The sequence below is a fragment of the Oncorhynchus masou genome, chromosome 5 (genome assembly GCF_036934945.1).
Source record: "Oncorhynchus masou masou isolate Uvic2021 chromosome 5, UVic_Omas_1.1, whole genome shotgun sequence".
NCBI lineage: Eukaryota > Metazoa > Chordata > Actinopteri > Salmoniformes > Salmonidae > Oncorhynchus > Oncorhynchus masou.
Window position 1 is genome coordinate 68,947,719 of NC_088216.1, and position 22,998 is coordinate 68,970,716.

The 22,998-nt window shown below is 41.3% G+C and overlaps 1 protein-coding gene across 4 annotated transcripts in view; it reads left to right on the forward strand.

The window, feature by feature from the left end:
• Positions 1-22,998, forward strand: part of LOC135540143 (FYVE, RhoGEF and PH domain-containing protein 5-like) — a 74,126-nt gene that overhangs the window by 9,772 nt on the left and 41,356 nt on the right. For all 4 annotated transcript variants that reach the window (XR_010455716.1, XR_010455717.1, XR_010455718.1 and 1 more), the window contains exons 3-6: positions 9,752-9,869; positions 10,741-10,799; positions 12,748-12,778; positions 21,324-21,475. Coding sequence is in view for 1 of the 4 variants with exons in the window: in XM_064966562.1 (XP_064822634.1) it covers positions 9,752-9,869; positions 10,741-10,799; positions 12,748-12,778; positions 21,324-21,475 (360 nt within the window). In the remaining 3 variants the exon portion in view is untranslated. The remainder of the gene's footprint in view (positions 1-9,751; positions 9,870-10,740; positions 10,800-12,747; positions 12,779-21,323; positions 21,476-22,998) is intronic.

The following is a 22,998-nucleotide window of genomic DNA, read 5'->3' on the forward strand; positions in this document are numbered from 1 at the left end:
TTAATCGTGTGTAGCAGTGCCGTACCACTTTTTAATCGTGTGTAGCAGTGCCACACCACTTTTTAATCGTGTGTAGCAGTGCCACACCACTTTTTAATCGTGTGTAGCAGTGCCACACCACTTTTTAATCGTGTGTATCAGTGCCGTTCCACTTTTTAATCTTGTGTAGCAGTGCCACACCACTTTTTAATCGTGTGTAGCAGTGCCACACCACTTTTTAATCTTGTGTAGCAGTGCCACACCACTTTTAATCGTGTGTAGCAGTGCCGTACCACTTTTTAATCGTGTGTATCAGTGCCGTTCCTCTTTTTAATCGTTTGTAGCAGTGCCACACCACCTTTTAATCGTGTGTAGCAGTGCCACACCACTTTTTAATCTTGTGTAGCAGTGCCACACCACTTTTTAATCGTGTGTAGCAGTGCCACACCACTTTTAATCGTGTGTAGCAGTGCCACACCACTTTTTAATCGTGTGTAGCAGTGCCACACCACTTTTTAATCGTGTGTAGCAGTGCCACACCACTTTTTAATCGTGTGTAGCAGTGCCACACCACTTTTTAATCGTGTGTAGCAGTGCCACACCACTTTTTAATCGTGTGTAGCAGTGCCACACCACTTTTTAATCGTGTGTAGCAGTGCCACACCACTTTTTAATCGTGTGTAGCAGTGCCACACCACTTTTTAACCGTGTGTAGCAGTGCCACACCACTTTTTAATCGTGTGTAGCAGTGCCACACCACTTTTTAATCGTGTGTAGCAGTGCCACACCACTTTTTAATCGTGTGTAGCAGTGCCACACCACTTTTTAATCGTGTAGCAGTGCCACACCACTTTTTAATCGTGTGTAGCAGTGCCACACCACTTTTTAATCGCGGTGTAGCAGTGCCACACCACTTTTAATCGTGTGTAGCAGTGCCACACCACTTTTTAACCTTGTGTAGCAGTGCCACACCACTTTTTAATCGTGTGTAGCAGTGCCACACCACTTTTTAATCTTGTGTAGCAGTGCCACACCACTTTTTAATCGTGTGTAGCAGTGCCACACCACTTTTTAATCGTGTGTAGCAGTGCCACACCACTTTTTAATCGTGTGTAGCAGTGCCACACCACTTTTTAATCGTGTGTAGCAGTGCCACACCACTTTTTAACCGTGTGTAGCAGTGCCACACCACTTTTTAATCGTGTGTAGCAGTGCCACACCACTTTTTAATCGTGTGTAGCAGTGCCGTACCACTTTTTAATCGTGTGTATCAGTGCCGTTCCTCTTTTTAATCGTGTGTAGCAGTGCCACACCACTTTTTAATCGTGTGTAGCAGTGCCACACCACTTTTTAATCTTGTGTAGCAGTGCCACACCACTTTTTAATTGTGTGTAGCAGTGCCACACCACTTTTTAATCGTGTGTAGCAGTGCCGTACCACTTTTTAATCGTTTGTAGCAGTGCCGTACCACTTTTTAATCGTGTGTAGCAGTGCCACACCACTTTTTAATCTTGTTTAGCAGTGCCACACCACTTTTTAATCGTGTGTAGCAGTGCCACACCACTTTTTAATCGTGTGTAGCAGTGCCACACCACTTTTTAATCGTGTGTAGCAGTGCCACACCACTTTTTAATCGTGTGTAGCAGTGCCACACCACTTTTTAATCGTGTGTAGCAGTGCCACACCACTTGTTTTTTAGACCGATTTGCCACATGATTTGACAACTCGTGCACAATTTCTCTGTCCTTCACATGGGACTTCTGGCTGCAGGCTCTTATAAGGTGTCTTGACCATTCAGATTCGCGTAAGTCGCAGGTTGCATGGGTCGGGCGCAAAGCTCAAGGCATTATCTCCACTTTCCTCTGGTATTTATTTAGCAAGCGTGATAACACATCACTTCCAATAGACACAAGCAAAAACTCTTCCATAAATGTAGCAGCCTATACACCTAATCATTAGCCATGTGACATGCTGTATTGCATGGAAACAAGACAATTATTTAGTCTGATTAACTGTAGGCTACTTGAAAATAAAAGAGAGCCGCACACTCTAGGAGCTCAGATGCAAAAATGCAATACCAACGTTTCAACAGCCAAGCTGTCTTCATCAGGGTATAATCACAAACACTGCGGGATGACTCGTTTATTTAGTGTCAAAAGACACAGGTGTCTGTAATCATGGCCAAGATTGGCCTAATATCATTGGTTAATAATCAAATATGAAAATGTCATACAAAGAACAGCATACAAACAACAAATGGATAGCATACGATCATAGATTAATTTGACTACACAAGTTTACAAACAATTACAATGGCAAAGTCACAATAATCACAAGAATGGCTTCAGATCAAAGTCTACGTTGAGACCGAAGGGCGCAAGGGTCTTTAAATTAAAGATCCAGGCAGCCTCTCGTTTTAACAATAAATTATCAAGGTCACTGTAGGCTGCAAACAACAGCAACTGCATAGTCTAGCCTTCTATGTACCTCTGGCCGGGGTTAACAGAGCGGTAAAAGCTGTGTATTTATAGCCCTTTTATTTGTAAGAAAATGTAAATGGGAGAAAATGTGGTTTATATTCAAACTTGGGCTGACTAGTTTACTTCTACTTTTTCAATCCAAAATTATTGACTGGAATTAATCAGCAAACGCAATAGCTGACATAGACTGTAACTTAATGTTTTATTAGGCCTACAGTTGCAGGGATACAAACCTGCATAAAGCATGCTTAGCCCTGTGAGTTGTATTGTCCAATCATGTTTCTGTAACGTCTGAGGAGTGATGGGTGTGGAGTCAGGCGCAGAGAGCAGAAGATACGAGGGAAAAACGCTTTAATGTCCAAAACAACCAGGAACACGTACAAATGGGTGAAGCCAAAACACAGGCGCAAACACAACCCAAGGACCACTGGTACTAACCCGGACAGCGAAAACCCAATACGAAACAATACACCTCTACGTACATAGCAACACACAAACACAACCCAAGGACCACTGGTACTAACCCGGACAGCGAAAACCCAATACGAAACAATACACCTCTACGTACATAGCAACACACAAACACAACCCAAGGACCACTGGTACTAACCCGGACAGCGAAAACCCAATACGAAACAATACACCTCTACGTACATAGCAACACACAAACACAACCCAAGGACCACTGGTACTAACCCGGACAGCGAAAACCCAATACGAAACAATACACCTCTACGTACATAGCAACACACAAACACAACCCAAGGACCACTGGTACTAACCCGGACAGCGAAAACCCAATACGAAACAATACACCTCTACGTACATAGCAACACACAAACACAACCCAAGGACCACTGGTACTAACCCGGACAGCGAAAACCCAATACGAAACAATACACCTCTACGTACATAGCAACACACAAACACAACCCAAGGACCACTGGTACTAACCCGGACAGCGAAAACCCAATACGAAACAATGGTACTAACCCGGACAGCGAAAACCCAATACGAAACTCTACGTACATAGCAACACACAAACACAACCCAAGGACCACTGGTACTAACCCGGACAGCGAAAACCCAATACGAAACAATACACCTCTACGTACATAGCAACACACAAACACAACCCAAGGACCACTGGTACTAACCCGGACAGCGAAAACCCAATACGAAACAATACACCTCTACGTACATAGCAACACACAAACACAACCCAAGGACCACTGGTACTAACCCGGACAGCGAAAACCCAATACGAAACAATACACCTCTACGTACATAGCAACACACAAACACAACCCAAGGACCACTGGTACTAACCCGGACAGCGAAAACCCAATACGAAACAATACACCTCTACGTACATAGCAACACACAAACACAAGCAGGCTAAAGAAACTTAAATAACACCAACCCCAAAACCCCAACCAGAAACAGGTGAAAACAATTAGACAAAACCAAACAAAAAGGAAAAGGGATCGGTGGCAGCTAGTAGGCCGGCGACGACGACCGCCGAGCGCCACCCGAACAGGAAGGGGAGCCACCTTCGGGGGTATTCGTGACAGTTTCTTTCTCTGTGTCTGTATATAGGAAACCCCCTAGTCCTTTAAAATATAATTCATATGAACAAGTACAAGTTTGCTACAGTTTGACAGAGTTTTCATCCTCCCCAAGGCCAGGAGTTTGTCCAGGAGTTTGACCTGATTATAAAAACTCTGGTCCCATCATAGCCCATATTAAAATGTTCTACAACACATAATTGACGTCATACTGTATAAGGTCCAGAGTTTTACCTGGTTAGGTTACCAGATCAGTAAAAACTACGGGCCCCAGAATTGTTTCTGTTGCCACACCACTCTGGGACCTGTGGTGCCACCTCTGATTTACCCTAATGTAAAGAGCAAGTGGGACCCAGTCTTGACCATTTAAACAGGGTGCTCACAGTATGACATGATACAGGCCCCACTCAAAAGACAAATAGCCTCTCAGATGCTCTTCTGTTGTTTGTGTGGATGCTCTATCATGGCAGTCACAGTCATATAACACTGTCAGACATCTAGCAGAGCAACAGCCATAAGTCAAACAGAATGATCAACATAAGCAGAACAAAACAATTTAAAACTGTTCTTGTGTTTTTAAATCCCCCTCTGTGTTTACATTTCCCTTGTTGAGTCAACTAATGACCCTATTTACACTTTTCCTGTTTTCTTTAATAGCACAATTACAAGGACAGAATAGCACCTGACCTGTGAATGCACACAATACATATTTAAATGCTCAATGTTTAGCCCAATTGAAATACATATTACAGTTGAAGATTACATCCACCTTAGCCAAATACATTTAAACTCAGGTTTTCACAATTCCTGACATTTAATCCTAGTAAAGATTCACTGTCTTGGGTCAGTTAGGATTACCACTTTATTTTAAGAACGTGAAATGTCAGAATAATAGTAGAGAGAATTACTTATTTCAACTTTTATGTCTTTCATCACATTCCCAGTGGGTCAGAAGTTTATATACACTCAGTTAGTATTTGGTAGCATTGCCTTTTAATTGTTTAACTTGGGTCAAATGTTTCAAGTAGCCTTCCACAAGCTTCCCACAAGTTAGGTGAATTTTGTCCCATTCCTCCTGACAGAGCTGGTGTAACCGAGTCAGGTTTGTAGGCCTCCTTGCTCGTACACTCTTTTTCAGTTCTACCCACAAATTCTCTGTAGGATTGAGGTCAGGGCTTTGTGATGGCCACTCCAATACCTTGACTTCGTTGTCCTTAAAACTTCTTAGGGCTAGACACATTTTTCTAAACATCTGCCTGACTGACATGCCCAAAGTAAACTGCCTGTTGCTCAGGTCCTGAAGCCAGGATATGCATATAATTGGTACCATTGGAAAGAAAACACTTTAACGTTTGTAGAAATGTTAAAATAAGGTAGGAGAGATTATAACACAATAGATATGGTAGGAGAAAATCCAAATAAAAAACAACCAGAAATGTTTGTTTTTTTGAGAGACCAAGCTCTGACAATGGAAAGTATAGGGGCATACTGAATTCTAGCTCCCAGGATGCAATTCCCATGGCTTCCACAGCCTGTCAGCAGTCTATGTTCAAGGTTTCAGGCGTGTAACTTCCAAAACAAATAAGAAATATGAGTTTTTGTACAGGGACACATTCTTGGAAATTCGCGTTTGGGAGCACGATGAAGACAAGACGCACCTGCTAAAATTGGTTTCCTATTGAACATACTTCTATCCATAAGAAATATTTTAGGGTATCTGAGGAGTAAATAGAAATGTATTTTGACTTGTTGAAACAAAGTTTAGTAGTAGATTTTCGGATTCCTTTCTTTGCATGTTGAACGAGTGGATTACTCAAATCGATGGTGCCAAATAAACAGACTTTTTGGGATATAAAGAAGGATTTTATCAAACAAAACGACACTACATGTTATAGCTGGGACCCTTTGGATGACAAATCAGAGGAAGATTTTCAAAAAGTAAGTGAATATTTAATCACTATTTGTGAATTTATGAAACCTATGGAACAATATTTTGATGTGGGGCGCCGTCCTCAAACAATCGCATGGCATGCTTCGCTGTAATTGCTACTGTAAATTGGACAGTGCAGTTGGATTATCAAGAATGTAAGATTTCAACCGATATAAGTATGCTTAGGGTCATTGTCCATTTGGAAGACCGATTTTCAACCAAGCTTTAACTTCCTGACTGATGTATTGAGATGTTGCTTCAATATATCCACATAATTTTCCTCCCTCATGATGCCATCTATTTTGTGAAGTGCACCAGTCCCTCCTGCAGCAAAGCACCCCCACAACATGATGCTGCCAACCCTGTGCATCACGGTTGGGATGGTGTTCTTCGGCTTGCAAGAATCCCCCTTTTTTCCTCCAAATATAATGATGGTCATTATGGACAAACAGTTCTATTTTTGTTTCATCAGACCAGAGGACATTTCTCCAAAATTGCGCAGTTGCAAACCGTAGTCTGGCTTTTTTATGGCGGTTTTTGAGCAGTGGCTTCTTCCTTGCTGAGCGGCCTTTCAGGTTATGTTGATATAGGACTCGTTTTACTGTGGATATATATCATTTTGTACCTGTTTCCTCCAGCATCTTCACAAGGTCCTTTGCTGTTGTTCTGGGATTGATTTGCGTTTTTGCACCAAAGTACGTTCATCTCTAGGAGATAGAATGAGTCTGCTTCCTGAGCGGTATGATGACTGTGTGGTCCCATGGTGTTTATACTTGCGTACTATTGTTTGTACAGATGAACGTGGTACCTTCAGGCGTTTGGAAACGGCTCCCAAGGATGAACCAGACTTGTGGAGGTCTAAAATCATTTTTCATAATGTTCTGAGGTCTTGGCTGATTTATTTTGATTTTGCCATGTCAAGCAAAGAGGTACTGAGTTTGAAGGTAGGCCTCCAATTGACTCAAATGATGTCAATTAGCCTATCAGAAACTTCTAACCCCTTGACATCATTTTCTGGAATGTTCCAAGCTGTTTCAAGGCACAGTCAACTTAGTGTATGTAACTTCTGACCCACTAGAATTGTGATACAGTGAAATAAGTGAAACAATTGTTGGAAAAATGACTTGTGTCATGCACAAAGTAGATGTCCTAACTGACTTGCCAAAACTATAGTTTGTTAACAAGAAATTTGTGGAATGGTTGAAAAACGAGTTTTAATGACTACAACCTATGTGTATGTAAACCTTTCGACTTCAACTGTATATAACCCATCAAATCCTTGGAATATGGGGACATGTACGCAGGTCTTTTAATAGAAAATCTCTGTATGCTCTTCTGAATTTGTCACAGTAGATTTAAGTCCCAGGTATTAAGGAAGACACTGGTTGCAAAATCAAAGATATTGCCAGCATAATTATATTGCTGTGTAATGAGCATTTTAAAGTCTTTAAAGTATTGTTCGTATTGCCAGTTTTCCTGATGGCAAAATTATATACAGTGTAATGAGGACATGTATTGCATATGGAACCAGGGAAACATAGAATTTTAAATGTGGAATAGATATCTAATAAGAAACCATTAGGCTTCCTATTAAAGCAGTGGTTGAACTGGAGTTAACTCTTGAAATGACCCTTAGTAGGCAGTAAAAGGGAAATATTTCAATCTAACTGTTCTGTAATGGTTTATGTATATTGTCATTAATGTAGCTCTGTAATACTTGATTGCTTTATGAGTACAATTATGTCCTGTGTGCCTAGACTCTGGGAGAGAGAGTACAGTACTATTCAAAGAGTGAGATATTATTGGAGAATCTGAGGATTGTGATGATCTCTGGTGTTGGTAAATTAGGGCCTTGTCTTGAACAGTCGTATATGGGAAGAAGTGCTGCTGGAGGCAGGCAGGTTGCTGTGCAGAACTTGTGCTTTTACTTACAGTAGAAGATGGTGGTGCACAGATCCAATTGGCAATATTTACAAATAATGAAAACTATACGTGTACATTTATTGAGACATGGATTGTACATGTGTGCCATTCAGAGGATGAATGGGCAAGACATAAGATACACATGAACATTTGCAAGTCTATCTATCAAGTGTATGGAAAACCTGAGGATGGTAGTAGGTGTCAGGCGCACCAGTTTGTGTCAAGAACTGCAATGCTGCTGGGTTTTCACACTCAACAGTTTCCTGTGTGTATCAAGAATGGTACACCACCCAAAGGACATCCAGCCAACTTGACACAACTGTGGGAAGCATTGGAGTTAACATGGGCCAGCATCCCTGTGGAATGCTTTCAACACCTTGTAGAGTCCATGCCCCAATGAATTGAGGCTGTTCTGAGGGCAAAAGGCGGGGTAGCAACTGAATATTAGGAATATGTCCCTAATTTTTGGTATAGTCAGTGTATAAAAGTAAGCAGACATGATCTTAATCAGAATCCGTTCACAAAGGAAATACCATTTTATTCACAATTCACAGTCGATGCATAGTAGTGAAATCCAGGTAGTTCACGTACTCTAGCCTAGAACGTTATACAGGAACAGGACATTAGAAACAGACGAGACGCTCCAAGAACTATCAGAAAAGAAAATACACTTGATAGAATGAGTCTTGCAAATGTTCATGTGTATGTAGTTTAACTTGGGAAAACAAGATCTAACATGTTCAATGCAAAAACCAAACACTCTCATTTGGCAGGAGAGCGCACTATGGAGAGATGTGTCTGGGGCACAATATGCACCACAGTAGACACATGTCATATGGAATCAGGGAAACATATTTGAATTTTAAATGTGAAAATAGATCATGAAAATAAATAATTTGTGCTTCATAAAATATAGGTTGTGCAGGAAATTACTCTTTAGTCCAGACACTGGGTGAGAGAGTAGGTCTACTATTCAAAGAGAGATTATATTGTTGGAGAAGCTGAGGATGGTGATTTAACACTGGTATGACAGAGTGCAAAAACTGAAGCAGTGGTCACAAGAAAATGTATAAGGGACTCCCTCTATTTTAAATACAGTAACTATGGGCTCATAGGATTCAAAGGTTCATAGACCCTCCCCTCTGGTCTACTCACCATCACTGTGACTTGGCCCCACAGGGGGATAGAGGGAGGTCACGGATGAGTAATGTCTTCTAGAGACTTCTTCCAGCCCAGTCAATAGCACCCGTGTGTGAGCCTACATTGTGGTGTGGCCCAAATGAAGGATGACTGTGTCTCAGTGAATATGAAGTCCAGCTAGGAACTCTTTTAACATTTGGTACTCAGAAGGTGAGAGGTTAGACATGCAGTACAGGCCTGTAATAGCCTCTGTCTTTATGGGGTGATCTCTTCTAGTTATCAATATAACATGCTCGTTATACCCTCTACCGCAATGTATGTGTGTGTGTTTCCTTGTAAATCTTGGTACAGGACAATATGTGTGCGCCTATATTTGTTCATGTCAAACTGTGTGTGTGTGTGTGTGTGCGTGCGCACGCACATGTGTGTGTGTGTGTCCCTCTGGTCTGTCTCTCTATGATGAACCTGTTCACAGCAGGATCCCAAAGCAGACACTTCTTCTCATGCTATTAATGCCCCAGCAATCTGTCTCCCGTCATCCATAGTACTACTGTAGGACGTAGACACACACACACACTCAAACGCAAACTCACACAGCTGAGTGGCTATTACATGCAAGGGCAGGAGGAGCGGTGCATTGAAAAATGAAGAGCACATTTGACTGTCTTCTTTGCACTCTTGCAGCCTCTATAGTAAAACGTTATTTCCCTCTTCTCTCCCTGATGTTGCAGTGCCTACACGGAGCCTTTCCCAGTGAACCATACTCCAGCAGGGCTCTCGGCTGAGGAGGACCATGGACGTACCTCAGAGGAGGAGGAGGGAGGAGTGGAGCATGGCTACGACAAACAGGTGAGACATCTAGCAGGAAAGACAATAGACTATGTCATTTTATGAACATGTATTAAGTCACAGGTTTCACAGATCTTCAAAGATTTGGGAATAAAACGGTTATGAGCTAATTTTTCTAAGATGGATGACCTTTACTTGTATTATCCACAAAATAATATTTAACTTGGCTACCATATTTAATGATGTGACTCACTTTCTGTACAAACTCCAGGTTCCTCCTTCTTTCTATTCAATCAGCCATTTTATAGCAGCCCAGAGATGGACCCCACCCCATCCCTCTGCCACAATAATATCAGCCTGGCTCTGGCCACGTGACTCACACTTCCTTGTTTTATTTTTCATCAAAAGGAGAGAAATAGTTTAGCCAGTCCCAGGAACAGTTCTCTGGATAAAAGTGGGGTTTGGTCACATTCTAAGGATGTGAGGATCAACATACTAGTCTGGTTATATTTGTACGCTGTTCTGGTTTAGTAAAAAACTAGAAGAGTAAGACTAATGGCCATAATTCCCTAAAATGTGTTCATGTTTATTTTAGGTCCTAGAGGTTAAAGAGGCTAGTGATTACCCTCTAAATCAATGGGGAGCATTGTTGTCGCCACGAACACAGCCAATCAGCCTCTCATACATAATGCATATGAATTTAAACCTGTGTATTTGAAAAAGCTTTCTCGTCGATGCTTCACACTAATGAAATAATCAGTCTTATTTTGACAGCAGAAAATCTAAAACAATCTGAATTTGCTTTTCCTCAATCTTCTGTTCCCCATGTAACTGTTGTTATTTATGTTTCACAGGAATAAGTGCACACATAGAGCCTTTTAACATCAGCTCTGTTCATTCATCTCATGCTACTTTCCCTTCTGTCACGCAGATTGATGGGCGATCCAGAGCCTTCTATGTCGCCAAAGAGCTGGTGGATTCTGAGAGACTGTGAGTAACTCTTTTAATGGATTCAAAATCCTCCCTGCTTTAGTCAGGCCATTCACCACCTCTCTTGTTCTCTCTCTTTCTCTCCTCTCTTCCCTCTCTGTCCTCTTCATCACTGTTTTCACAAATTCATTGAGCAGCATCCACAGCAACCCAAACTGACAGACAATTCTATTTAAACCATAAAGCATGAGAACCCGGGGATTATTGTGTGATAACTCCCAACTAAGAACTGTTCTTAGGCCCGAAGGGAAGCCAAGAGCCGGGTAACGGCCCTTAGGAGGGCCTTATTTATTTGATAAAATGGTTGCCAACATATAGTAAATGTGTTTTATTTCTTCCTTCCAACAGACGATATAGCCCAGGCAAAAGCCAATTGTTAAGTTGCTAACCAAACAGGCTGGTCGTTTATTCTATTATCATGTTTTGACCAATGATCTATCTTGGCACTACCCCACCATTCTAAAACATATTTAGGAAACTATAGAAATGCATTTATTAATGTTTTTGCCACGTTTATTATATTACAGACACGTTAATGCATACTTTTAAAAGTTCTAGTGTTACTGTCCCCACTACAACAACAAAATACTTAAACACATGTAATTTTGTCCTTTAAAGATGAATTGAAATACTGTAGAATACCATGAATTCCTATGGAGGACTGCTCCTACTGGGTAGTGCCAATATGGCTGACTGGGGGCTTCAAAGACTCTCACTTGCCAGTACTTAGCATCAAGAATCCAGGGTTTATTTACATCATTGGTTTTGACCCTGTCTTTCATTCTATTCATTCCACTTTGTTATGCTAAACAAGTCATTGGCATGTAGCTAGCTACCAGATGGTCAATGATGACGAGAGACAAGAAATTCAATCAATAATTATTTAATACATATAAATAGGCAACAAGAACTTCTTCAAATAATTATTTAATAAATAATTTATAAATAGGCAATTGCCGAGTCAATTCTACTGCCGAGTCAATTCTACTGTATTAATGAATGTATGTTTGTTTAGTCCATGTGTAACTCTGTGTTGTTGTATGCGTCAAACTGCTTTGCTTTATCTTGGCCAGGTCACAGTTGTAAATGAGAGCTTGTTCTCAACTAGCCTACCTGGTTAAATAAAGGTGAAATTAAAAATGAAAAATAAGATAGCTATGGAGGATAGCTAGGCTAACTAGCCAACTAAAGCTAACACACAATCACATCAGTCAGCTGAAGTGACAGCAAACTATGCCCATATTCATTTGTTTTACCTTTGTTTTTATTACCAATTCTTTGGATATATCCATTATAATGATCCTGATAAGTGAATTCGCCTGGATCAGAGAAGCTGTCAGTCTAGTGAAGTTCATATGCGTGCCACAGTGGAGATTATATAAATATATATAATAATGCTTCATGGTGCACAGGTCAGACAGGCACACAGCAAGGCTTATATAACCCCCACTGCACCAAACCAATTCATGTCTAGATGTTTCTAAGTTTATATTAAGTTTATGCATGCCTGGCTGGGCAGTGGGACAGTGGATGCGCATTGATACTTGAAATGTAATAATGGTAATCGTTTTACTATACTGAACAAAAATATAAATACAACATGCAACAATTTCAAGATGTTACTGAGTTAAAGTTCATATAAGGAAATCAGGTGGATGGATTATCTTGGCAAAGGAGAAATGCTCACTAACAGGGATGTAAACAAATCTGTGCACAACATTTGAGAGACATTTCTGAGATCTTTTATTTCAGCTCATGAAACACGGGACCAAAACTTTTCATGTTGCGTTTATAATTTTGTTCAGTATATGTAAATCATGGGAAAGACTTTGCACCTTGTTCTTTTATATCTTGTTATAATCTCCTACTATGTCTGAATGGATGTGTGAATGGATTCCCATTCAAGCTGACAATACAATATCACTAACTCTCTCTTGTTGTTTTTCAGACATGTAAATGCCCTCAAGGTCCTTCAAGAGGTAAGATAAACAAACTGATCAACATCACTGTCAGTGAACAGACTAGAATGTATTCTGGAAAAAGCCCTCTGAACACTACAATTAAAGGTCCCAAAAGCCATTGATAACATCACTTCCTGTGTGTCTGCTCCTTGGTTTGTGGTGGTTCTCTCCAGCTGTCAGCCTGCAATGTGCTCAGGTTTATCAGTGTTGTTCCAGCTAGGTTGACTTCCTCGCCTGGACAACTTAGGCTGGTCAGCCCAGGGGTAGTCAGCCAGAGGATGACGCAGAAACGTACGCACCAGGCTTTGTTTTGGATGTCCTTGCACAAGCGCTCAGGCACAACCAAATTCGTTGACACCAGGGTACCTGGCAAAGGTCAGGAATAGGTCAACCTTTTATTCAGTTATGCCTATTGTAACTTCACCTCTTCAATAAAAATGTTGGTATAAGATGGCAAGGGGATTGGTTCTTTGTACAAGTTGTCCTGGGCAGGAAATATAGCAGAAGGAGACTGAGGGCAGTGCAGTGAGGAAAACAAAGGGTTGAACTGTTGATTCCCAGAGGTCAGTGATGCATCAAACACAGAAGTGTCATTCCTCTCCATTATTCTGTTCTGCATGTCAGAGTAAGTGTCCAGTCCAGATCCCATCAGGGTTGGCTGAAAGATGGACATATCCCAGTAAGGCACTGAAGCTCAACCTTCACATTTAGGATAGATTGAATGTGGTACTCTGAATAATTAATCTGATCCCATTTTGTTCTCAGAAGAATGTTGTATGTAGAGCTGGTGTGTGGTTACTTGGATAGTTGGAACCTGACAGGTTGAATCCAGGGAACCTCATCATTCATACTGGATACCCTTGAGCAAAGGCACAACCTGAATTAGTTAGCTAGGTATAGACCCATGATTTATGATTGTTTCATTTGAAAGCTGTAGTCTATGCAATTTGATCCAATTAAACAAGCTGAGTGATACATTTACTCTCCACTCTAATGATCGTACTCTATATCATTATTATACTTTGTTTATTAGATACTATAGTGTAGACATAATGATATTTATGGGATTCTTTTGTTTCTTTGTTATGAGTCTTTCATGTAAAGATCATGAGCATTCTTATTGTCGTTATGGTTTTTTCCCATTTATTCTTAATCCTGCACACTTCCCATGTTTTTTAATACTGAACGCAAGTAGTTTAACCTTGGGTTTTTACCTTCACAATAATGTTATTATTTAAGCTACTTGTCCCTCATACCCAGAGCCGCCTCTTCCTGTAGGCAGACTATGTACTGCGTGTGGGGTCCTGTGGCAGCTAGAAAAGCAGTATACACAAAGTGTAATTTTGAAATTTTGTAGTACATTGGCAGGGCTCCTCTTTTTATGTCAGTCACCGACAGTCGCTTAATTACCTCATTTCAGATTTTGATTGCTAAATAAGGTAGTAATCTAGCCAGCTCTCTAAACCTTGTAGGCCTAATTATGACCAAATGACCCACTAAGCACACAGGGCATGTGCCCGGGGCCCTGACCTCCACAGGGCTGCCATTGATTTTGTTAGTCACTCTCACATAGATATCATTGTTCCACCTGGGGGCAAAAGGGGGCTTAGTCCCCTCAGTTGAAACGTGTGCCCAATACGTTTTAATTTTATGTTCCAATATAAAAATAGCAAATGTATTACTCAGCTTGTTTAATTGTTATTTTACTGCTGCTCTTTAATTACTTGTTACTTTTATTTCTTATCCATATTTTTTTAAGGTCTACACCTGTTGTATTCGGCGCAAATTCTATTTTTCTTATTTGAAAAATGTGTGAGTGACAGGTTGGCATAACATCTGTATCTGCGCTGTATCAGCACAATGGACATAACTCTCTGTGATGTGTGTCGGGGGGCTATGGAATGCCACTGGGGCGCATGGTTTCTGTTAGCCTCTAATTGCCGGCTTTTGGCTGATAAAATAAATGAAAAGCCGATAAATAAGGAGGAGAGAGAGAAAGTGAGAGAGGAGCCTTGGCCTAGGCTACTGTTGATTTCTAAGATGGAGGCCTTTTTCATTGAAGTAAAAAGAAAGTTAGAGAGTATGCTATTAGGGCCCCACAATGGAGGTGTCATAATACCCCCAAAACCTAGTGGTCAAACAGGGAAATGGTACCTATCATTTTTCCCACGGGGAATTTTAGAAACACTTCAAATGAGGGCTGTGTTTTGTGTAGGCTTACCCTGGCATGACATTTTGATAACCATTTAAATCTCTCGGACAAGGTGACTTTTATCAATATATTCGGCTCTATTTACTCTCAGATTTTGAAATGCTAATTAGCATCAAAGTAGACATCACGCGAGACTACAAATCCCTGCATTCTCCTGTACATCATGTCTAGCAAACATCTTAGCTAACAGGTATTGTGTACACTTAAAACTTGCACAAGACAGTTCAAAGAATTGTCAGTTTAAAGAAATTTAGCCAATCTATCCATTACAAAATGTAACTAACATTAGATAATTAAGCCAGAGATAATTTTTTTAATGATTATATTTTTTTAGGATAATATTGCAGATAGATTGTGGCTTCTATCAGTGTAATTGTTTGCATCATTTCCAATTCCCCATACATTTTTTGTAAATATATATATTATGTTTAATATATATATTTAAATGTGTTTTCCTTCTTTATTATTTTCCCTTAACTCTGCCACCCCTCCCCTAATTGGAGTAAACTAATAAAATATATTTTCCTTCTTTATTATTTATGGGAACCATACAAAACACCAATATAGAAATATTGAACTAGAACACCCCCTAGTCACGCCCTGAACTACTACACCATAGAGAAACAAGGGCTCTCTATGGTCAGGGTGTGACAGCCTGTGGTAAAATAAATATCTTTATCATATTGCTGTCATTTGTTGGGTACGTAAGGTGCTAGCTTTTCTTGGTAATTGATGCAATATAGCGTGTTCAAAACTTTTGTGAAGGTTCAAACCATTTCGCAAGTGTTTTGTTTCATTCTGTTGGGCCATTTTCTTTGGCCAAACTTTGTGTTTGCTGCAATATAATATCCTGCTTGTATTTTCCCCATAAATAATGGCTTGACTTACTTTTGATATTACCCTAATAAAGTTGGGAAACTTTTATGAAGGTTTGTTGTGGTGTTGCTACTAGCCGATTATACTGCAAGCCTATGGTATGAATGCAGGGCGCACAGGTGCTCCAACTGATTTCCGACAGTTTAACTTGAGGTGTGGAAGAATGTTTTTGGCCTATCAGTTACTCCTATAATCTAAAAATATAATGCTTATCTTTATAAAAAATATTCAAATTGAAAATTAACATATTAGCTTCCTCCTCCTTTTTTAAATGTTAATACAGTGGACGCCTAATCCAGTAGGCCTTGTAAGCAATGCCCGAAGCATTTAGTGCTCAAATCTCCAACAGCTGAATCGTGAGGTGAACAATTATTGTTTTAGGAAAGTAAAAACCAAAGAAACAAAGGCTATAAAGTTTTGCATATGCGACACATTGGAACACAAGGAATAGTGTTTTTGTACAGTGCCTTCAGAAAGTATTCATACCCCTTGACTTGTGTTACAGCCTGAATTCAAAATGTATTCAGTATAATTTTTTTCACCCATCTACCCACAATACCCCACAATGACAAAGTGAAAACTTTTATTGAAAAATAAAACAGAAATATCTCAATTATGTAAGTATCCCCACCCCTTAGTCAATACATTACCTTTGGCAGCTTCCAGTCTTTCTGGGTAAGTCTCTTAGAGCTTTGCACACCTGGATTGTATAATATCTGCACATTATTGTTTTGAAAATTCTTCAAGCTCTGTCAAGTTGGTTGTTGATCATTGCTAGACAGCAATTTTCAAGTCTTGCCATAGATTTTCAATCCAATTTAAGTCAAAACTGTAACTAGGCCACATAAAGTTAATTTATTAGTTCACTTTAGTTCCTTATTGCAAACAGGCTGCATGTTTAGGAATATTTTCTATTCAGTACAGGCTTCATTCGTTTCGTGTCATTTATGTTGATATTGTGGAGTAACTACAATGTTGTTCATCCATCCTCAGTTTTCTCCCATCACAGCCATTAAACTATGTAACGGTTTTAAAGTCACCATTGGCCTCATGGTAAAATCCCTGAGCGGTTTCCTTCCTCTCCGCCAATTGAGTTAGAAAGGTCACCCGTATCTTTGTAGTGACTGGGTGTATTGATACACCATACAAATTGTAATTCATAACTTTACTATGCTCAAAGGGATATTCAATGTCTGCATAGATCCCCTTCTTTGGGAGGCATTGGAAAACATCCCTGGTCTTTGTGGTTGAATCTGTGTTTGAAATTCACTGCTCAATTGAGGAACCTTACTGATAATTGTATGTGTGTGGTACAGAGATGAGGTAGTTATTTAAAAATCATGTTAAACACTATTATTGCACACAGAATGAGTCCATGCAACTTATTATATGACTTGTTAAGCACATTTTTACTCCTGAACTTATTTAGTCCTGCCGTAAACAAAGGGGTTGAATACTTATTGACTGAAGATATTTCAGCTTTTCATTTTTATTCACTTTGTGTGTAGACCAGTGACACAAAATCTCAATTAAATCCATTTTAAATTCAGGCCGTAGCACAACAAAATGTGGAAAAAGTCATGGGGTGTGAATACTTTCTGAAGGCACTGTAATTAGTTACCGTATAGGTGGCTCTTCGGAAGAGGTAAGAAACAATCTAGCATATTGTTTTTTTCATCAAAATCTTGCTTTAGTTTTGTAGGGCACTGTCCATGGGTCTGATAGAGCGCAGTGGAAATTTCGCGCCAACCTATCACTTCTTGGTCAAAAGAATTTAAAAGAATTTAAAAGTTTGTGTGTATTGTGGTATAGCGGGATATAAACAGAATTCCATATATTTGTCAGAATGGTGGGTGTAGCTGGTGTATGCAGTCAGGCACAGGAGAGCAGAGAATTGGGAGCAACGTAACTTTACTCAGAATAATGAATGGTGCTAAGTAAAACAATACACTTGTCCAAACACAAACATCAACCCGTACGGCATGATGAGGTACTCATAATGGCCTGATGTGGTACTAAACACTGTCTTCCCCTCGTCTCCGTCCCGGATACGCACCAGGTTGTACACGCTCCTGAGATCCAGTTTAGTGAAGAAGCGCGCCCCATGCATTAACTCAATCACCATGGCGATAAGAGGTAGCGGGTAACTGTACCTCACAGTGATTTGATTGAGACCTCAATAGTCAATGCACGGGCGTAGACCTCTATCCTTCTTCTTCACAAAAAAGAAACTCGAGGAGGCAGGTGAAGTGGAAGGCCGAATGTACCCCGCCCTGCGAATGTACCCTGCTCCAGAGATTCGGAGACATACTGTATGTTTCCATAGCCTCCATCTTCTCTTACGACAGGGGATACACATGACTCCTGGGAAGTGCTGCGTCTACCAGGAGATTTATCGCACAATCCCCCCGTCGATGGGGTGGTAATTGAGTCGCCTTCTTTTTACAGAAGGCGAGAGCCAAATCGGCATATTCAGAGGGGATGCGCACGGTGGAGACCTGGTCTGAACTTTCCACCGTGGTAGCACCGACGGAAACTCCTAAACACCTCCCCAAGCACTTTCGTGACCACCCCGTGAGAGCCCTCTGTTGCCACGAAATAGTGGGGTCATGACAGGTCAAACAAGGTAGGCCCAGCACCACGGGAAAAGCAGGATAATCAATAAGGAGAGATTCTCCTTGTGACCCTGCTGCGTAATCATGCCCAGTGGAGCGGTGACCTCCCTAATTAGCCCTGACCCTAATGGTCGACTATCTAGGGTGTGCACAGGGAAGGGCATGTCCACAGGAGCAATGGGGATCCCTAAACTATGGTGCTAAGGATCTGTCAATAAAATTCTCAGCTGCGCCTGAATCTACGAGCGCCTTATACTGGGAATGCGGGGAAAAATCAGGAAAATTAATAAACAAAAACATGTGAGCATCAGGGGGCTCTGGGTGAGCCTGGTGCCGTCTCACCTGGGGTGACACGAGAGTGCTCTGCCTGCTGCCTCGACTCCCAGAGGAACCTCCCCAGCACCGACCGGCAGTGTGCCCTCTGCGGCCACAGATGGTGCATGGAACGGCCCCTCCTCCGGTCGCCCTAAGTGCAGCACCTCCCAGCTTCATGGGCGTTGCAGCGGTGGTGCTGTGGGATGGAACCAACAGACCCCGATCTGGACATCTGTGGGTAGCCAGCAGTTTATCCAACTGGATGGACATGTCCACTAGCTGGTCAAAGATGAGTGTGGTGTCCCTGCAAGCCAATTCCCTACAGACGTCCTCACGCAAACTACAACTGTAGTGATCGACCAGGGCCCTGTCGTTCCATCCCGCACTGGCGGCCAGGGTCCGAAAGTCCAACGCAAACTCCTGAAAAACTGGTGTGTAGAAACAAAGACAAAACAAATGGAAAATGAAAGGTGGATCGGTGATGGCTAGTAGACCGGCGACGCCTTTTGTTTACTGCATTTCTTTACTGTTAATGTAACTAGCCTGAATATACATTGTGTCATGTCTTTATCGATCTGATATGTTGTTTACCAGGTTTACTACTTGGTACCGCTGTTTAGTTCTGTTCCATTCGTTCGCATTCACAGTTATGTTGGTATTCTAAGCCAAACTGCTATTCAGTATTTTTGTTTGCATGTATGAATATCTAGGCTGCTACGTTTGGCATTTAGTTTACATTATTTTGGTAAGACTGCTGTCTGTACAGCTGTATTCACATAGGCTGTTTGTAATAGGTGAATTACCCTATTTATCTTGTAGCCTATATTCATTACCAAAACGGCCTTGCGTTACTGTGTAGGGCGATGTCCATTTAAGCTGATACCACGCATCGGAGATTGGTGTGAAATCTGTAGTCTACCTGTTACTTCAAAATAACTCTATGATCTTAGAGTCTCAGCATTTTAACTTTATGTTTATAGTGGTATAGCGTGATATAATCAGAATTCAATATAATTCCAATGCAAGAACTCCCAAAAATATTTATCCCTCACCAATTTCAACTGCCAGCTTTTAGTCACTTTATCCTGGTGCCCGGTCTGGATATCATATGAGCATTTCATAAATCATGGCAAAACATATACAATTGCAGGATATTACCTTTGAAATCTCGCTTAGGGCCTCCAAAACGCTACAGGCAGCACTGCTCATACCCACCTATCAGGCATGACATCCAACCATGTTTCATCATTCTGTTGCAATAATGCATAAAAACAACAATGGTCTATAATAATTCTTAAAGCTAGAACCGCAGAAGAGAGACATCTTTAGATTGGTAAGGGATATTCCAAAGTGGGTTCCCTCTCCAACAGACCTAACTCAGGAATCCATGATTAGAACTGCCCCCCCCCCACACACACACACACACAAAAAGATGTATCAAACAATGGAACAATTGTTTGATAAGGAATAACACAAATACAAAGAATTTCCAGACACTGTCCCCAAATGGAAAGTGAAGATCTGCTTCTGAGTGTTCTTCTCCAGGGCTTTCCCAGTGACAGGTTGAATATACAGTATGTTACTCAGACCTGACTTTTGATGTCTTTATAAAATGTGTCTAACAGGTTTGACCTAGCTTGACTGGCTGTTTAACCCACTGTCTAACGCTGTCATTTAACCTGGTACGGCTTCATTCAATACACTGGGGGTGAAAGGAGATTAGAGAAGTAGAGGGTAAAGCTGCTGGCCTGTGTAGGGACTTAGTGAGCTGTGTGCAGGACAACAGTGTCCGTCCCTGGGGAGCGGGCAGCCAGGACATAAAGTAGCAGGTCTGCTTCACAGTAGCAGTGATGAATGCTAACTCAGATGGGATCGATAGTAGATGATGAACGGGAGGTGCTAAAGTAAAGTGTCATACTTGTTTTATATCTGCAGTGTTGTAAAACTGAAATTGATGAGGTCCAGACGCTTGTCCTTGTAGACACATTATGGCTTTATATTATAGATGGTGTTCGCTACCAGACAACCATACCAGGAGGGACAATTGATATTGGTTAAGCATTTTGACACCTACAATCGATTAGTGAGCTTTCATGTTTTCCCCAATTGTTGGAGTAGATAAATGACCCTTCTCATGAGCATTCCCTCCTAGTGCCATAACTCCACTGGCGTTTTAGCCTCTGTGGTCACACTGACACAACCACATTTTAATAAAGGCTTACCATGGTTATGAACATATAAGTAATGTCAGTATGTTGATAAATGGTAGGGTTGTGTCAACAATGTATCAGCAACCAAAGTCATTATGTAACCCAACAGCTGGTATGTAACTCAGGTCCAACACACCTTTTCCTGAGTGGTTGGACAGGCAGAGATCACAGAGGGACACAGACTAAGTTGATACTGGATTAGGGGATGGGAAGAATGTTAAACTCTAGGAGAATCTGACCCATCACCCCGCTACCTCTCCCCCTCCTTCCCCGTTTCCCCCTCATTCTCCCCTCTTCGCTTCTCCCTCTATCCTTTCTCCCTCCCTCTCATGCAGGACTTCAGGGCAGCAGTGTTGGAGGCGGTGGGGGAGGATGGGGAACCTGTGGTCGAGGAACAGAGGCTGGGGGAGATACTGGGCACGCTCCCTGAGGTCTACATACTCCACAGCAACATCCTCACCGAGCTGGACGCACGCATCAGACAGTGGTGAGACATACAGTAGTTAAAACACAGTGGGTATATGACAGTCTATATGCACTCATAGATAAATACCCACAGATTTGTAAACTCAATAGAATAAAGCATGGAGAGTTTTGCATTTCAAGCACATCAAGTAGAATGATTGTAAATGGTATATTACCATACTGTATGTTTGTCAAATCAAATTGTGTTTGTCACATGCGCCGAATATAACAGGTGTAGACTTTACTGTGAAATGCTCACTCCAATGTGGAGCTATATACAGGGAATACCAGTACCAGATCAATGTGGAGCTATTTTCAGGTTGTACCAGTACCAGATCAATGTGGAGCTATATACAGGGAATACCAGTACCAGATCAATGTGGAGCTATATACAGGTTGTACCAGTACCAGATCAATGTGGAGCGATATACAGGGAGTACCAGTACTAGATCAGTGTGGAGCTATATACAGGGAGTACCAGTACCAGATCAATGTGGAGCTATATACAGGTTGTACCAGTACCAGATCAATGTGGAGCTATATACAGGGAGTACCAGTACCAGATCAATGTGGAGCTATATACAGGGAGTACCAGTACCAGATCAATGTGGAGCTATATACAGGGAGTACCAGTACCAGATCAATGTGGAGCTATATACAGGGAGTACCAGTACCAGATTAATGTGGAGCTATATACAGGGAGTACCAGTACCAGATCAATGTGGAGCTATATACAGGGAGTACCAGTACCAGATCAATGTGGAGCTATATACAGGGAGTACCAGTACCAGATCAATGTGGAGCTATTTTCAGGTTGTACCAGTACCAGATCAATGTGGAGCTATATACAGGGAATACCAGTACCAGATCAATGTGGAGCTATATACAGGGAGTACCAGTACCAGATCAATGTGGAGCTATATACAGGGAATACCAGTACCATATCAATGTGGAGGTATATACAGGGAATACCAGTACCAGATCAATGTGGAGCTATATACAGGGAGTACCAGTACCAGATCAATGTGGAGCTATATACAGGGAATACCAGTACCAGATCAATGTGGAGCTATATACAGGGAATACCAGTACCAGATCAATGTGGAGCTATATACAGGGAATACCAGTACCAGATCAATGTGGAGCTATATACAGGGAGTACCAGTACCAGATCAATGTGGAGCTATATACAGGGAGTACCAGTACCAGATTAATGTGGAGCTATATACAGGGAGTAACAGTGCTAGATCAATGTGGAGCTATATACAGGGAGTACCAGTACCAGATCAATGTGGAGCTATATACAGGGAGTACCAGTACCAGATCAATGTGGAGCTATTTTCAGGTTGTACCAGTACCAGATCAATGTGGAGCTATATACAGGGAATACCAGTACCAGATCAATGTGGAGCTATATACAGGGAGTACCAGTACCAGATCAATGTGGAGCTATATACAGGGAATACCAGTACCATATCAATGTGGAGGTATATACAGGGAATACCAGTACCAGATCAATGTGGAGCTATATACAGGGAGTACCAG